Here is a 16,970-nt window from a genome sequence, read left to right as displayed (position 1 = left end):
AGAAAAAAACAATTTTATGTGTTTTATAAATAAATACATGATTTTATTGAAATCTTGTTGCTTTGTTAAGTTTGTCTTTTTTCATACTCAGCATTGGAAATGAACAGCACTTTACCAAGATAACAGTTTCATTTGAGACATTCACTGCATGCCAGATATTGGATAAATATGAAATACCGTTTCTTCTACAATTATTGGAGTGAACTGATATGACTGCAATATAATATTTTTTATTTTATCCTGTACCTGTTTCAGCAAAACAGCACTGTGCTACACAACACATTACAACAGTATACTGTACAATAGGCACAGCAAACATGATGTCGCCCAGCTGCCCACCTACTGTACATGTCCACAGAAAGCAATAACAAAAGACCGGTGCATTTCACCACAATGCAGGGATGGGCAGCTCCAGTATCTGGGAGGCAAAGTCCTGAAATTAGCCTTGCATTATGACTTACACCTGGAACAACCAAATAATGAGCTCACCTTTAGTCAATAATGTCCTGAGGCAGAACAAACAGACCTGCAGCCCCAACAGAGAACCTTTTTGAGGGCTTTGTATTGGCTGCCCTGCTGCAGGTTGAAAGGGTCGATAAAATTCTGGAGGGCTATGGATGCCGGAGTCCATAGATTTTCGTCTAGTTCAGCTGGAAGCGTATGGTCGGGTAAAAGAATGTTAGCGAGGGTTAATATCAGATAAGAGAGAACCTGTGTGTTGGACTCCCCAATGACTATTGATTTGCATGATGCCGCCACCTACTGGTAAAGTACAAAAAGTACAAAATGTACAGAAAAGTTTTATTCATATACCATATAACCATTTTCATAAAATAGCTATTAAAAAGACATTAGGTATATACACTACACAATTACATTCTGATTTAAGACATGCCACCCATCTTCTCATCAAAAGTCTTACTCATTTTCTCACTTACTCACTCACTTTCACATTCTCTCTAAACAATTATTGTGCGACATAGTTGACCCGACTCCAACCACTTTTAAAAACTGCATACTTAACCATACTAAACTTAGCTTTCATTTTAATTGAAAGGACATGGTCACCCATTTTAGTTTTGGAGCCTACTGTGATCAATCCACAAACACTGAATACTGAACTGGCACAGACACATTTCACAGCATGGTCTGAAATAAAGTACAGGACTGCTTATAAATTGACCTCCAGGGCAACTAACAGTGAACACAGCACTTTCACAGATTCCTAATTCGTGCCAAAACAGGATTGAACAATGGCATTCTCAGAGTGAAACATGGTAACACATTCAAGACTTTGAACCCGAGTTTACACCAGCAAAATAATGACTGGTAAGGTGGTTGGTAAGTTCCAGACTAAACCAGTCAGCAAGCAGACACAATAACAACACAGGACAAACTGAAACTAAACGAAGACATTAGGGTGCTTTCATACACAACAAGAGAATATGAGCATTGACATTTATGCTTCATCATGGCTTAGATTCTCAAGTGGGTGTGTAGACATAGTTAGGGACTCCTCTTTAAACTATAATACCAGAGTCATATCTGTATATACCGTAAACTAGGATTATGGCCATTATAATGTGCATGTACTCTATGTTTTGTCATGAGCCACTGATGTTGTAAATTAAGTGAAAATATAATGCTAATTATAATAATCTGATTTTAAAAATGTTTTATCTTTTATCATTTTCACAAGCTAAACTTACAAAGTTATATTGATTTGGTAGTTCTAAATAATATGCACTAAATAATAATGTGAGCAACTTGTCATATTTGTCATAAAATGTTCTACATTCTCCGTTCATAATTTCACATGGGTGCTCATCCTTTTCTTCCATTAACATGGAAACCTGGTTGCACTTTGCATTTGTTCTATTTGTGCTTAAAACAGGGAGGGAGGTATTGGAAGTGGCCAATATGACTAGACAAATATTGATTATTGATATTTCTGTATTGTACCTGTACACACAAGCAAAGCATTTTGCATGTTTACATGTGAAAAAAGCATTTAACAGGAATTCCTTCCATGAATATCCACAATTATAAATTAAAATTGGTGGATTAAAAAGTTATCCTGGAGCAAGAAATAAATAAAAAAATACTGTAATAAAGGCTTATCTGATGGCATGCAGCAGATTTGACACAAAATAAATCAACATTACATTAATACACTATTGATTTGACAGACACCCTTATGCAGGACAGCAGTTGCACTCCTAATTAAAAAATTCAGTGTCGGATAAAGTCAAAAAATGAAGAACATATTGTAATTCATGAACATTTCCATACAGTTATTGCTAATAAAAAATGCAAATATCTGCAAGTTAGGGAAAATTACTTGTTGGGAGCTGTACACTAAAGCTTGTGAGAAAGTGAAATAGAAGCACATCATTAGGGGAACGGGCAAAAGACAAAAGAATACAGAACGGAGAACTGTACTGATAAGGGATCATGATCAAACGCCCAACACATGTTGAAAAAAAACCCATCAGTAATAGGACAACATGGCGGTAATCAAGATGGCACCACCTGACGGGCATATGTACATAAGCAGCATGTGAATAATAAAATAATTGTAATTACAATCTACAGTGCAGTCTGCAAGTATTTGGGCAGTGGTACAATTTCTATTCTTTGGGCTCTGTACTCCAGCATTTGAAATGAAACCAAAAACACAAGGTCAAAATACAGACTGCCACAATTAATTTAAGGGTATTTACATACATATTGGGTGATCCGTGTAGGAATTCCATCCCTAAAATGCGTACCAAAAGTAATTGGACAATTGGCCACTCAGCTGTATCTGATTAGTCAAGTGTATTCAATAACTTCCATAGTAAAGGTATACGAAAGCTTCCATTATCTAGCTTTGATTCTTGGCTTTTGATTACCTTTCGGGTCTGTTATGGCCATTTATCACCGTGAGGGTCAGAGTTGTGCAATGAAAGTTAAAGAAGCCCTTACGAGGCAGGGAAGTAATAAAAATAAAAAAGGCAAGAGACATAGGCCCCATATGGCTGAAAATACCCTCAAATTAAAGGTGACAGTCTGCACTTTAACCTCATGGTCCTCGTTTCATTTCAAATCCAATGTGCTGGAGTATAGAGCACAAAGAACAGAAATTGCACAGTACCACTGTCCAAGTTAAAAATTCCTTTTTAATTCAATTCAGGGGCACTTAAGGTTTCTCAAGACATGTAATGTTCTCAGAAAAGGAAGAAAATCAAAGGCAACACTTTCTGGACATTTCAGAGCCACATCACATAAACAGCTTGTATAAGACTGATAACAATTTGGTTCCGGCCACTAAACAAATTAGAGGTTTAGCGTTTTATAGACCAATCCTAGGTTTCCCTAAAATGATGAAAAGGCTTAACATGATGAAAAAGACTTCCCTGTCCTAAAACGTATTGGTAGGCAGCGTGATTGAGAGTGATGAAGGTACAGCTTTCCAGCCCTGGCCCCAGCTGCGGCTCTGGCCTCCGTCTGACCGCGCTCAGGGGGACAGCCGGTAGTACACCCAACCCCCCTCCCCTTGGTGCATCATCTCACCCGTGCTGACCTCTCCGTCCTTCAACTTCTTAAACACGATGCGGTCGTGCAGCCTGTTGGTCTGGCCCTGCCAAAACTCAATCACCTGAGGCTTAACAATGTAGCCACCCCTGTGGGGGGGAGAACAGGGAAGAAAAAAGAAGAGGGCATTGAGGTGAACTCAGCAGACCAAAGGGACCCAGGTCCCTGTGTCAATACAACTGGTTAAGGCACAAAAACCATCGTTTTAATAAGATAATGACTCACCAGTAGTCTGGCATGGGGACTTCTTTGTCCTTGTACTTTTCCTCCAGCTCCCTGTTATTCTGTCTCAAGTACTGAGAAGACATGCACCAGTAGTTAAGTCCCACTTTCTCAGTCCCAGAAAGTCAGTCAGGCAAGGTAATGAGGTCAGATTTTAATAGGGTGGTTGAAGTAAATAAGGCTTTGTCCTACACTGAGCTCAAATATACAAGCAGATACAGTTCAGTGAAAAAGTATTTGCCCCCGTCCTGATGTTCTCCATGATTGCATACTTGTCACAATGAATGATTTTACATATTTAACAAAATGTAATACTAGACAAAGGGAACTGGAGTAAACATATACTGTCGCACATATCTAAATGATTATTACATTTATTTAATGAAATTAACCTCAATTGACCAGACACATTTTACAGCGTGGTCTGAAATAAAGTACAGGACTGCTTATAAATTGACCTTTTGACTGCCAGAACAACTAACAGCAAACACAGCACTTTCACAGATTCCCATTTCATGCCAAAATAGGATTGAACAAAGGCTTTATTTATTTAAACACCCATATCACCCCTGTGAAAAATGAATTGCTCCCTTAGCAGAAATAATTGCAACAAAATGCTCCCTACCAGTCTTTCACATCACTGTGAATGGATTTTAGACAATTCTTCTTTATGAACAGTTCGTTTCAGGTCCTGCCACAGAATTTTTATTTGGTTCAAGTAAAAACTTTGACTAAGCCACTCCAAAGCCATTTTGAAGGCTCCAAACCATAATAAGAGCCATTATCTCCAAATGGAGAACATTTGGAACTGGGGTGAATCTTCCTCAGTGCCCAGCCAGCTACAATTTCTCCAAGAGCAGGACAGGACAGTAACAGCACAACATGGCTGTAATCAAGATTGCACCACCTGACAGGCACAAGAACATAAGCAGCATGTGAATAATAAAATAGTTGTAATTACAATCTACAGTGCAGGCCATAGGTATTTAGGCTGTAGTACAATTCCTGTTCTTTTGGCTCCGTACTCCAGCATTTAAAATGAAACAATAAACACAAGGTCAAAATACATTGGCTTGGAAATGAAACAATGAACATGAGGTTAAAGTCAGTCTGAAATAACTCATTCATCCACATCTGGAGACACTAAGGATATAACTCAAAGGATTGCTGATCATGATAAACTGGAACTGAGAACATTCCAATACACTGACTATAATTTACTAGACTTGGAAAATGATATAGATCCGGAGAATAATTTCTTCTCCAACATCAACGACAACTGCTGCTACTATACAGACGAACAGTACAACCAGACCATTAAAACAGACAGCAAATTATCAATAATCCATTTCAATAGCAGAAGCCTGTATGCTAACTTCAATAACATAAAGGATTATTTAAATCAATTTACAAAACCATTCAAAGTAATTGCCATTTCGGAAACATGGATCAATGCTGATAAAGGAATGGATTTTGAATTGGATGGGTATGAAGTTAACTGTATAAATAGAAAGAATAAGAGTGGAGGAGGACTGGCTTTGTATGTGGACAATAACTTGAATTACAAGGTGGTAGAAAGTATGACAACTGTGATTGACAACTTATTAGAATGCATAACAATTGAAATCTGTAAAGAAAAAAACAAAAATGTAATTATTAGCTGTATATATAGAGCACCAGGCTCTAGTATTGAAGCATTTAAGGATTGGATAGAAGATATGTTTTCAAAAACCAATCAAAAAGTCATTTTCATCTGTGGTGATTTTAACGTTGATTTGCTAAATCCAAATAAGCACAAAATGACAGACGAATTTATTAATACAATGTACAGTATGAGTTTATATCCAAAAATCACCAGACCCAGCAGAATCACACCCCATTGTGCCACTTTAATCGATAACATATTCACCAATGACATTGAAAACAATACAGTGAGCGGACTATTAATCAACGACATTAGTGACCACCTACCAGTTTTTACAGTTTATGACTGCAACTACAAAAGAAATCAGCCAGATGAAAAACTGAAGTACAGACGAGTGAGGACAGAAGAAACCATGGATGCATTAAAGAATGACTTACTAGCACAACATTGGGAAATTGTTTATAAAGAAAATAATATTGACAATGCATATGAAACATTTTTAAGAATATTCACTTCATTATATGATAAAAACTGTCCAATAAAACAATATAGCAGAAAACAAAAATACAAAGATCGACCACGGATCACAAAGGGATTACAAAATGCCTGTAAAAAGAAAAATACACTCTATAGAGAATTCATAAAACAAAGAACTAAAGAGGCAGAAAATAAATATAAAAAATATAAAAATAAGTTAACCAATATTATAAGGGTATGTAGGAAGGTATACTATAGTAAAATATTGAATAATAACAAAAACAATATTAAGGGAATATCGGACAGTATTATTAAAAATGGTTCTAGACAACAGAGTTACCCTCAATACTTTACTGATAACAACATTAAAAAGGACAATATGCATGATGTGGTTAATAGCTTTAATAATTTTTTTGTAAGTATTGGACCAAACCTGGTAGAAAAAAATCCTGTTCCATTGTCATCTGAGGATTGGGATGATAACCTTATAGATAGGAATCCTAGCTCAATGTTCCTTACACCAGTGGAAGAAAAGGAAATAATAGATATTGTAAATAAATGTAAATATAAAACATCTAGTGATTGCAATGAAATTGATATGAAAATTGTGAAAAGGGTCATTGAGGGGATTTCAGAACCACTAACATACATCTGTAACTTATCATTCCAAACCAGTACATTTCCTAACAAAATGAAAATAGCTAAAGTTATACCGCTGTATAAAACTGGGGATAGACACCACTTCACAAATTACAGGCCTATTTCTTTACTTCCACAATTCTCCAAAATTCTAGAAAAATTCTAGATACTATTCAATAACAGATTAGACAATTTCATAGATAAACATAAATTACTTTCTGACAGTCAATACGGATTCAGATCAAACGGTTCAACATCACTGGCATTAATTGAATCAATTGAGAGAATTACTAAAGCTATAGATCACAAACAGTATGCAGTTGGAGTATTCATTGATGTTAAAAAAGCTTTCGACACAATCAATCATAACATATTAATCAATAAACTGGAACGGTATGGGATCAGGGGGGTAGCATTGCAATGGGTGAGAAGTTACTTAAGAGACAGGAAACAATTAGTGAAGTTGGGAGAGTATTCATCGTCATGCTTGGACACTGCCTGTGGCGTCCCCCAGGGGTCAGTATTGGGTCCGAAACTGTTTATTCTTTATATAAATGATATTTGCAAGGTATCAAAAACATTAAAATTAGTACTATTCGCAGATGATACAAATATTTTTTGTTCTGGGGGGAATCTAAAGGAGCTACTGGAGATGATTACTTCAGAAATGTGCAAATTAAAAAGATGGTTTGACATAAACAAATTATCATTAAACCTAAGCAAAACCAACTTCATGTTATTTGGTAATTGTAAAATTAATACTCAAGTACAGATACAGGTAGATGGTGTAGACATTGAAAGAGTTCATGAAAATAAGTTTCTTGGTGTGATAATTGATGATAAAATAAGCTGGAAATCTCACATATAACATGTACAAAATAAACTGTCAAGAAGCATTTCAGTACTGAGTAAGGCAAAACACGTTCTGGACCACAAATCACTCTACACTCTCTACTGTTCACTGCTTTTACCATATTTAAATTACTGTGCGGAGGTCTGGGGCAATACGTATAAATGTAGACTACAATCACTATCAATATTGCAAAAAAGCCATAAGGCTAATTCATAATTCTGGTTATAGAGATCACACAAATTCATTATTCTTAAAATCAAAAACATTAAAATTCACTGATCTGGTCCACCTTCTAACAGCACAAATAATGTATAAAGCAATAAACCGGCTACTCCCTGGGAATATTCAAAACTTGTTTTTTGATAGAGATGGGGGTTATAATTTGAGGGGAGAGTTAAATTTGAAACATATTTGTGTCTGTACAACGTTAAAAAGTTTTTGTATTTCTATATGTGGAGTGAAGCTGTGGAACGGATTGAGTGTGGAGCTAAAGCAGAATCCAAGCATGACCCAGTTCAAAAAGCAGTATAAAATCATGGTTTTCACAAGGTACAAGGAGGAAGAAGGGCTTTGACAGTCACCAGGTGTTCTCACGGATTATTTATTTATTTGTTTATTACATTATTTATTTTCTATTGTTAGTAGATATGTACGTATGTAAATATGTAAATATGCATCCCTCATTCGGTGTGAAAATTGTTAGCACAATCTACTCGCTGCACTCAGTCCCTGTACAAGCAAGGCCTGCTGTGTGTGCGCAAGACCTGTCAGCTGTGGCATAAAGGGACGGCAATTTGATTTAATTTAAAATATATTAATATTGAAGTCAACTGTTGATCTATCGATTATTAATTTCTGAATAGTGGAGAAGGGGTAGGATTAAATAAGCTTATGCTTCTTCCTACTCCTTTTCAGACATGTTAGGTTAATATTGTTTTTCTTGGTTTATTTTATTTTATTGTTGTTAATACTATTTTCTTTTTGATTTTGTCTTGCCATCTTAATCCTTGTATTTTCACATGTTCGAAATAAAGCTTTCATTCATTCATTCATTCATTCATTCATTCAAAGTGCTGTCACCTTTAATTTGAGGGTATATGGGGCCTATGTCTCTTGACTTTTTTATTTTTATTACTTCCCTGCCTCGTAAGGGCTTCCTTGACTTTCATTGCACAACTCTGACCCTCACATTGATAAAAGCCAATAAAAGACCCGAAAGGTAATCAAAAGCCAAGAATAAAAGCTAAATAATGAAAGTTTTCTTATACCTTTACTATGGAAGCGATTGAATACACTTGATCTGATACAGCTGAGTGGCCAATTGTCCAATGACTTTTGGTACACATTTTAGGGATGGAATTCCTACACAAATCACCCAATATGTATGTAAATACCCTCAAATTAATGGTAACAGTCTGTATTTTGATCTTGTGTTCATCGTTTCATTCCAAATCCAATGTGCAGGAGTACAGAGCCCAAAGAACAAAAATTGCACAGTACCACTGTCCAAGTTAAAAATTCCTTTCCTTTTTAATTCAGTTCAGAGGCACTTAGGGTTTCTCGAGACATGTAATATTCTCAGAAAGGGAAGAAAATCAAATGCACAGAAGATCCCAGAACAACATCCAAAGAACTGCAGGCCTCTCTAGCCTCAGCTAAGGTCAGTGTTCATGACTCCACAATAAGAAAGAGACTGAGCAAAAGGGGCTTGAAAGAATAGCAAGGTGGAAAGCATTGCTAAGCAAGATAAATATCAATGCTCATTTTACATTTACAACAAAGCACCTGGATGATCCCCAAGCCTTTCAGGATAATGTTTTAAGAACAGATGAGTCAACAGTAGAACTTTTGGACCAGACAGGTCCCATTATGTAAAGCAAATACAGCCTTTCACAGGAAGAACATCATGCCAGCAGAGTCACTGCAGTCATTAAAGATTCAATGATACTCTTTGCAAAGAGCAGGGATTCCTCTGGTGTCCTGCTTTCAGACTGTTCACTCAATTATTATTCACTCAATAATTATTATTACTACATCTGATCAGCTAAAAATAAACAAAATGAACGTTTTGGAGTGGCCTAGTCAAAGTCCTGACTTGAATCCAACTGAAAAACCCTGGTAGGACCTGAAACAAGCAGTTAACACTCAAAAACATACCACTCTGTCTGAATTACAGCATTTCTGCAGAGAGTGGGCTAAAATTCCTCCACAGCAATGTGAAAAACTGACATGACTTTGGTTCCAATTATTGTATAAAATGACACTGTCAAAACATCTGAAACCATTTGTGTGACAAATATTCAAAAATAAAGGAAATCAGGAAGAACACTTATTCACAGGACTGTACGTATACACAGGACAGGATCTCACCTCTCTGTCTGGGACAATGGTGCTCTGCCGGCTAACAACTGCACCAATCTGGCTGCTCTTGGGCCGGGAGTGGAAGTAGTCACAGGAGCTCTGATAGGGGATGCGCTCCACTGAACCCTCAATGCGCACCTATGACAGAATGCAATGGCATCAGTAGACCAGCATCAACCAAGTGGAACACAGAGAACATTACGTGCTTCATGAATATTCCCTAATTAGGATTTCCTCCAAAAGAATTGGAACACAGAATATTTAGGTAAATGAAAGAAAATAACACATAATATTTGGTAGCATATCCCTTGCTTGCAATAACTGCATCAAGCCTGCGACTCATTGACACCACCTGTTGTATTCTTCATTTGTGATAATCTTGGTCTCATCTGTCCATAAAACTTCCAGAGCTTTAGTCCCTCATCTCTGAACATCTTGCATCTAGCCTCTATTTTGGTTCTTAGAACAGTTAATTGAGATACCTTCAACTGTGTTTGTCATGTTACTGACAGATGCTTTGGGGGTTTTTTTTTTCACAATTTCTGTTATCAACTGCTGTTGTTTTCCTTGGTCGACCTGTTCGATGTCTGGTGCTTGGTACACTAGCAGTTTCTTCCTTTTTCAGGACATTCCAAGTTGTACAAGCTATCCCCAATGCTTGTGCAATCGATTTCCCCTCTATTCTAAGCTTCGAAATGGCTTGAGACCACTTGCCTCTGGTCGGCCACTTCCCAACCCTTTGATATGTATGGCCATGAACGGTATTTTAATAGACCACACACACCATTTGGGTAGAGATATTCTCAGAACAGACTGCCCGTATTAAACCAGAAAACTCTTAAGAGAAGTTTATGTCTATGTGTTCTTCATCATCCTGCATTTGATCTCACAGAGAAGGGTGAAATATCCTAACACTGTGAATCCAAAGTCTGAAGCATATGTTTGAAACAGGGACAATTATTTACCACAATGGCATCATCATCCATACCTAACACAAGGTAGATACCATTTTGTTTGTAATTGGTAGATCTTTCAAAGGCTCCAACAATTCAGGGTTGGTGCTCATGGGAGAAAATAAGCACAGATAAGCTGATTCTGGATGTGAAGTACACAGAAATGCTGCAGTAACCTTATTGTAGGCTGTAAGTGTATGTACATAATCCCTACCTGGCCCCAAGGTGATGATATCAGACATCACCAATCTGTCAACAATCCGAATATGTGAAGTGGAACTGTCCATACTGCCCAAACCTGTCTTCGTAAAAGCATGGCTGGTAGAAGTGCTCACCTGTCTGTTTAGTGGCTCCCAGTAAAACACAAGACAAGCAAAAGGATTGCTCTCCTGCAAGACAAGATCCAGACCATCCACTCAAGAACTATGCAGGCACACTAAGACCATATTGAAAATTTGAATTTATACCAACTGGACTTAACTGAGGTTAGGCCAAGTGCCTTTTTTTAAACCAGGAACTGCGACATAATTCCTGATTAGATTTATCAGCAATGAGGAAGTCATGGAAACTACATGGCACATTCTGCTTCATAGATTTTTTGAAGGCTAAGCTACATTTGAGGGATGTAGGGTAGAGATAGCCACTGAGCAACACACAGGAAACAAACGGAAACAAAACCATTTAGAGACACCATCAGAATCCCAGCAGCCTCTGGGATGTTGGGGACTCACCAGTTCTCTACCCTTTCGGCTCTCGTAGTTAGTGAAGAAGCGGAAGCCTTCATTACTGAACCCCTTCAGAAGCAACATACGAGCAGATGGAAAACCTTCCCTGTGCAGGTAACAAATACACGAGTGAGGGTGGGACATTTGCAATGTAATTATAATGCAATCAGTCCATAGGGATGGTGTGTATGCCACCCACCACCAGGTTAGTGGGGCAAAAATACAAAAATAAATTGTGAACACTTTGACCTCATACAAACAAGCAGAATTTCTGTTATTTTGGCTCTGGACTGGATTAGAAATATGAGGTGAAAGTGCAGACTGACATCTTTAATTTGAGGGTATTTACATCAATATCGGGTGATCCGTGTAGTAATTAAATCCCTTTTTATACAGTTGCCTCATTTTAAGGCAACAAAAGTAATTGGACAGTTGGCTTCACAGCCGTTTCAGATTATTCAAGTGTATCCAATCGCTTCCTTATTGCAGGTATAGGAAGGCTTTCAGCATCTGTTCTTGATTCAAGCCTTTTGATTGCCGTTGGAGTCTGTTATTGGTGTTTGTCAACACAAGGACCAAAGTTGTAGAAATGAAAGTCAAGGAACTCATTATGAGGCTGAGTCCACCCCCATGGACCCCCCATATCAAAGCTGTCTCTCCACCTTCACTCCAGTCACAGAGGAGACTATAACCAAAATGATTACCATAGCCAAGTCCTCCACCTGCCAGTTCGACCCTCTGCCTACCACTCTGGTTAAAGCTGCACTCCCTGCCCTCTCCCCACTGCTCACCCAGATTATAAACTCATCCCTCCTCCTTCACTAAAATTGGCTGCCATTACACCAATACCCAAAAAATCTGGTGTAGATTTTAACAATCTAAACAATTTCCATCCCATTTCCAACCTCCCATTTGTGTCAACACTTGAACGTGTTGTGGCAGCCCAACTTCAAACTCACCTGGATTCAAATAACCTCCTTGAACCCTTCCAATCTGGCTTCCAACCAAAACATAGTACAGAGACTGCCCTTGTCAAGATCACAAACGACCTCCTCCGTGCTGCAGACTCTGGAATTCTCACCATCCTCATCCTCCTCGACCTCAGCGCTGCTTTTGACACCATCTCCCACCCACTCCTTCTGGAGCACCTAGCAACCCTGGAGGTCACCGGTACTGTGCTAGCCTGGCTAACATCCTACCTGACGGGGAGACAACAGTTTGTCAAGCTAAAACACCATAGGTCCAGGTCAGCTGCAGTTACCCATGGTGTCCCTCAGGGATCAGTGCTTGGTCCATTATTGTTCATCATTTACCTCCTCCCCCTTGGCCGTATCATGCGTTATCATCACATCAACTTTCACTGTTATGCAGACGATATGCAACTCTATATCTCAACCAGGCCCTCTGTCCCTTGGTTCAAAATCCACATTGTCCAAAACACCCAGCCATTGATGGTTTCCCTGTCCCCCTGTCAACACAAGTCAAAAGCCTTGGCATCATCCTGGACAATACTTTATCCTTTGGTCCCCACATAAAAAACATCTCAAGGACTGCCTTTTTTCACCGCCGCAATATCTCCCGACTCTGCCCCTCACTCTCCCACACCAGTGCTGAAACTCTAATCCATGCCTTTGTCACCTCCCGGCTGGATTACTGCAACAGCATCCTCTCAGGACTCCCCATCAAACTCACCAACAAACTTCAAATTATACAAAATTCTGCTGCCCGAATCCTCACCCGCACAAAATCTCATGAACACATCACACCCATCCTCACTCAGCTACACTGGTTACCAGTTCAACAGCTCATTGATTTCAAGATCCTCCTACTCGCATACAAGGCTTTGAACACCCTTGCACCCCCCTATCGCTCTGACCTTCTTCACGACTACACCCCAACTCCGCTCCTCCTCAGCTGGCCTCCTGTCTATCCCCACCACCCGACTCTCTACTATGGGTGCTCGAGCATTCAGCTCTACAGCACCCAGGCTCTGGAACTCTCTACCCATACACATCCGCCATACAGAGTCACTGTCATCTTTCAAAAAACTTCTCAAAACTCATGTTTACTCTTGCATACCCCTGACTGTTTCCTTCCCTTTACATGTTGTTGTGTCTATCTCTGTCTGCTGTCTGTTTGTTTGTTTGATATTAATTGTATGTTCATTGTAAATTATTTTTAATTGGATATAGTGTATCATGTTTTCATTTTTGTTGATGATTTTCAATAGGATATTTTGTATCATGTTTTTACCATGTTTATTTTGTATTTTGCACAATGTAAGGTGACCTTGAGTGTCCAGAAAGGCGCCACTTCAAATAAAATGTATTATTATCATTATTATTATTATTATTAGAAATAAAAAAAAAATAATAAAAAATTCCACTGAATCACTAATAAAGCACACTGCTCCCTGCATGTTGGAAAATAAAGAGTATGTCAATAACTATTATTTTTTGTTTACAGCACTTTTTGTGCATATTCATCAATAATTCTGGAGCTCACTGTACTTGCCTGATTGCCTTTATGGCTACTATGCCTACAATATGAGAACACATTGGCTTAAATAGAGAGGTTATTGTTGAGGTGCGTTTGGCAGACAAAGACACCTCAACTTGCTAATGTTCTGTCAGGTACAGTGTCTAATTCTTTATTTGTTCACTACCTATAGAACAGCAAGACTATAATAGAATGTCTTTTTTCAAACCAAAAAGGTTTAGAAATGATCTATAACTGTGATGTTTAGATTAGATTAAAAACAGTAAGGGAAGGCAGAATTGTTTTTTTGTGACTTCATGTTATATTGCCTGAGTCCAGCTAAGCTCAGTTAATATCCAGCTAGATTTTGAATCGGGGCTGGATCAGACCTGGGCCAAATATGTAATTGTTTTGGATTCAAATACTTTTCTATGCTTTACTGAGCTTGTCTGGTGTATTGCAACCTATGAAATATTCCAAAAGTGCAATCTCTGCCTTCAGGTCCTCTTGGCTCAATTGCACCAGACAAAATCAATCACACACAGAAAGGTATTTGAATCCAAAACAATTACATCTTTGACTCAGGACTGGGCTGGATAAACAGGCCTAGGATTGGTTATTGAAGACAGAAACTATGTAAAGCCACTCCTATGCATGGGTTGGTAAAAACAGATTCTAATTTGTTATTTTGACACAACATGCCATCATCCTAATACTACACACATTGATTCACTGAGAAGTAAGTCATGCTTACTTTGTACATGTGGAGACACACATAGCATTGGCCTCGCCTATATCAGGACACTTTGTTGCTTCATCAAACCAATTACCAAACTGCTTGATTGGATCCAGAGAAACCAGCTGGTCTTCTTCGAAACACTGAGAAACAGGTACAACACAGCCAATTAGATTAAGCCTCATGAGGTGATACAGCTTACCTCACATAACAATGATGAACTGTTTCTACTGTAAATGTTACAGTAGACAGACAGTAAATGGCATTTTACAGATTACAGTACCATATTAATGATATGGCAAAACTATACATTACTATAAAGTAGCCTACTGCAATGTATTATCCAGTACATAGTCTAATGCTACCGTAATAGTAGGAAATAAGGTAAACTGACTGTAAGCGCTTATAATATTGAAGTACTGTATTAATGCCGTATTAATTACAGTGAAGTATTGTAATTACCTATACAGTAAAGTAACTGGCCACACTGCTGTCAGTATGTTACTGCAAAAACTGCATACAATTATTTATAGTGTGTGCAATATTGCAACCACACAAAATAGTGACTGGTGCTACATGTGTTGACTAATAATGTCCATTTTAACCGTCATATAACAAGAAGGTCCCATCAGATAAAATCGATATAATGGAAACCTGACCAAGATGGCAGCCATAAAAAAGTACAATAACTTGTAAAAAGTCAGTCAATGATATCATGGAATACATTTATTAGGTTACCAAGAGAAGTCTCGGGTCAAAAATACACGAGACAATTGCTATAATTTGATTGTGTGTTGAAAATGTAACTATCGTTCGTTCTTGCATTGTCAGCAGTTAACAACACTTATTGCTTCATAATCACCGGTCACAAAGTTATACAAGCAATCCTTGCTGAAGCTCAAGCGAGGTTTTGAAACAGCTGGTTGACCAGTTAGACCAGCTATATTACTCAACATGGTTTGACCAGCTCAAACAGTGTTTTGAAACCGCGGGTAGCTGGTATTTCAAGCTGGTCACAGCTGGATTTTACACCAGAGATGTCACATAAAAAACAGTTATGCTCGAAAGTGTTCGTAACCTTTCGTAAACGTGAATGCAGATAACTGAATGTTTAATAGAAGCAAATTTAATTGCAATTCAGTTGTCAAAACCAGTTCAGTGGGGAATGACCTTGAAATGTATGAAACGCTGACGGAAAAAGGTTCCCTGGAGTTACCATGGCTGGCAATTGTGCTTGAAGTGAGGCTTAGCCTATGCACGTTTTCGTAACTGAACCATAGCCCACATCCATGCATCAGCCCTTTTAGTTATATAGACTATATTTGGTCACGTGCATTAAAACTACTGACTTTTGGATCGATGCATTTTAGATACAATAGCGTTTCAGTTATCAATTCCTTTATATATTCCAGCAAACATTCCCAAAACAACTCATTGCACTTCACCGCTCGATCGTTACCTGAGCAACATTTGCACGTGCAGTTATACTAGCAAACTCGTGTAATGCTTTAATATAACGCTTTAAACATGGTAGCTGTAAGATCATAATAAATAATATGAAATACTCTAATATACTCATGACAAGAAATGTATTAGTCAAACTCAAATCTAACCTCTCCGTCTCCCTTGTATTTCTTCCGCATGTCACTCAGATCCATAGCTGTAGTGTCAGTTGGTTTTATGGAGAAGAACAAGCGGCCGGTCTCTCTGCCAGCTGGCAGTGCAACTGTGTTCGTTTGGACCAATATTGTAACAAGGTTGCGTAAATGTAATTGTGTATATCGCCAATTTGCAAAGAGCGCACGTATCATGCTTCTGCATGAACTCAGTGAGACACTTGTATCACAAGTCACCAATTCAGTCCAGACGTTGCTCATAAAGACAGATCTGTAAATGACCAGATTTACGAATAGGTTAAGCAACTACTGAAGATACCGATCCACATGATATCGTTAGTAGCTGTGCGCAGTTGACTGCGCCAAATTGATGCCCGCTGAACAATTACCTGACGTAACCTCACTCATTTCATAACCCACCCCTCTAGATTACATCGTCTGTGCGAATGCGATTTCGAATGGTACAGTTAGTTTGCTTCTACATTGTAAACGAATATTTACTGATTGCGCATGCATAGTAAATGTATCATATCACTTTTCATGAATCTATCGCGTAACCGCTCTAGCAATATTGACATCAACTGGTCACCGCTGTAGCCACGCCCCTTCTCGGGGGTAGGCAAACATAGCGGGAATAGGGAATTTGACCTAAATTAGCTTTTGAGAACAATATCCGATTTTTCAAATTA

At 38.3% G+C, this 16,970-nt stretch overlaps 1 protein-coding gene across 2 annotated transcripts; it reads right to left on the bottom strand.

The window, feature by feature from the left end:
- Window positions 1-9: 9 nt before the first annotated feature.
- On the bottom strand, window positions 10-16,907 carry pnpo (pyridoxamine 5'-phosphate oxidase). 2 transcript variants are annotated; one of them, XM_061229399.1, is made up of 7 exons: window positions 16,279-16,901; window positions 14,684-14,808; window positions 11,458-11,557; window positions 11,062-11,115; window positions 9,783-9,911; window positions 3,802-3,872; window positions 10-3,665 (listed from the first exon to the last, which is right to left on the bottom strand). In XM_061229399.1, exons 1-7 carry the CDS (start codon window positions 16,540-16,542, stop codon window positions 3,500-3,502), a joined length of 909 nt encoding a protein of 302 aa, XP_061085383.1. In that variant the 5' UTR covers window positions 16,543-16,901; the 3' UTR covers window positions 10-3,499. The 2 variants fall into 2 exon arrangements, with proteins under 2 accessions (XP_061085383.1, XP_061085393.1); XM_061229409.1 differs by lacking the exons at window positions 10-3,665; window positions 3,802-3,872 and adding an exon at window positions 7,186-9,537 and having other exon boundaries at window positions 16,279-16,907.
- Window positions 16,908-16,970: the final 63 nt, after the last annotated feature.

The sequence above is a fragment of the Conger conger genome, chromosome 2 (assembly GCF_963514075.1).
Source record: "Conger conger chromosome 2, fConCon1.1, whole genome shotgun sequence".
Classification (NCBI taxonomy): Eukaryota; Metazoa; Chordata; class Actinopteri; order Anguilliformes; family Congridae; genus Conger; species Conger conger.
The sequence above is the reverse complement of the archived record's forward strand: the minus strand, read 5'-3'. Positions and strand labels throughout refer to the sequence as shown.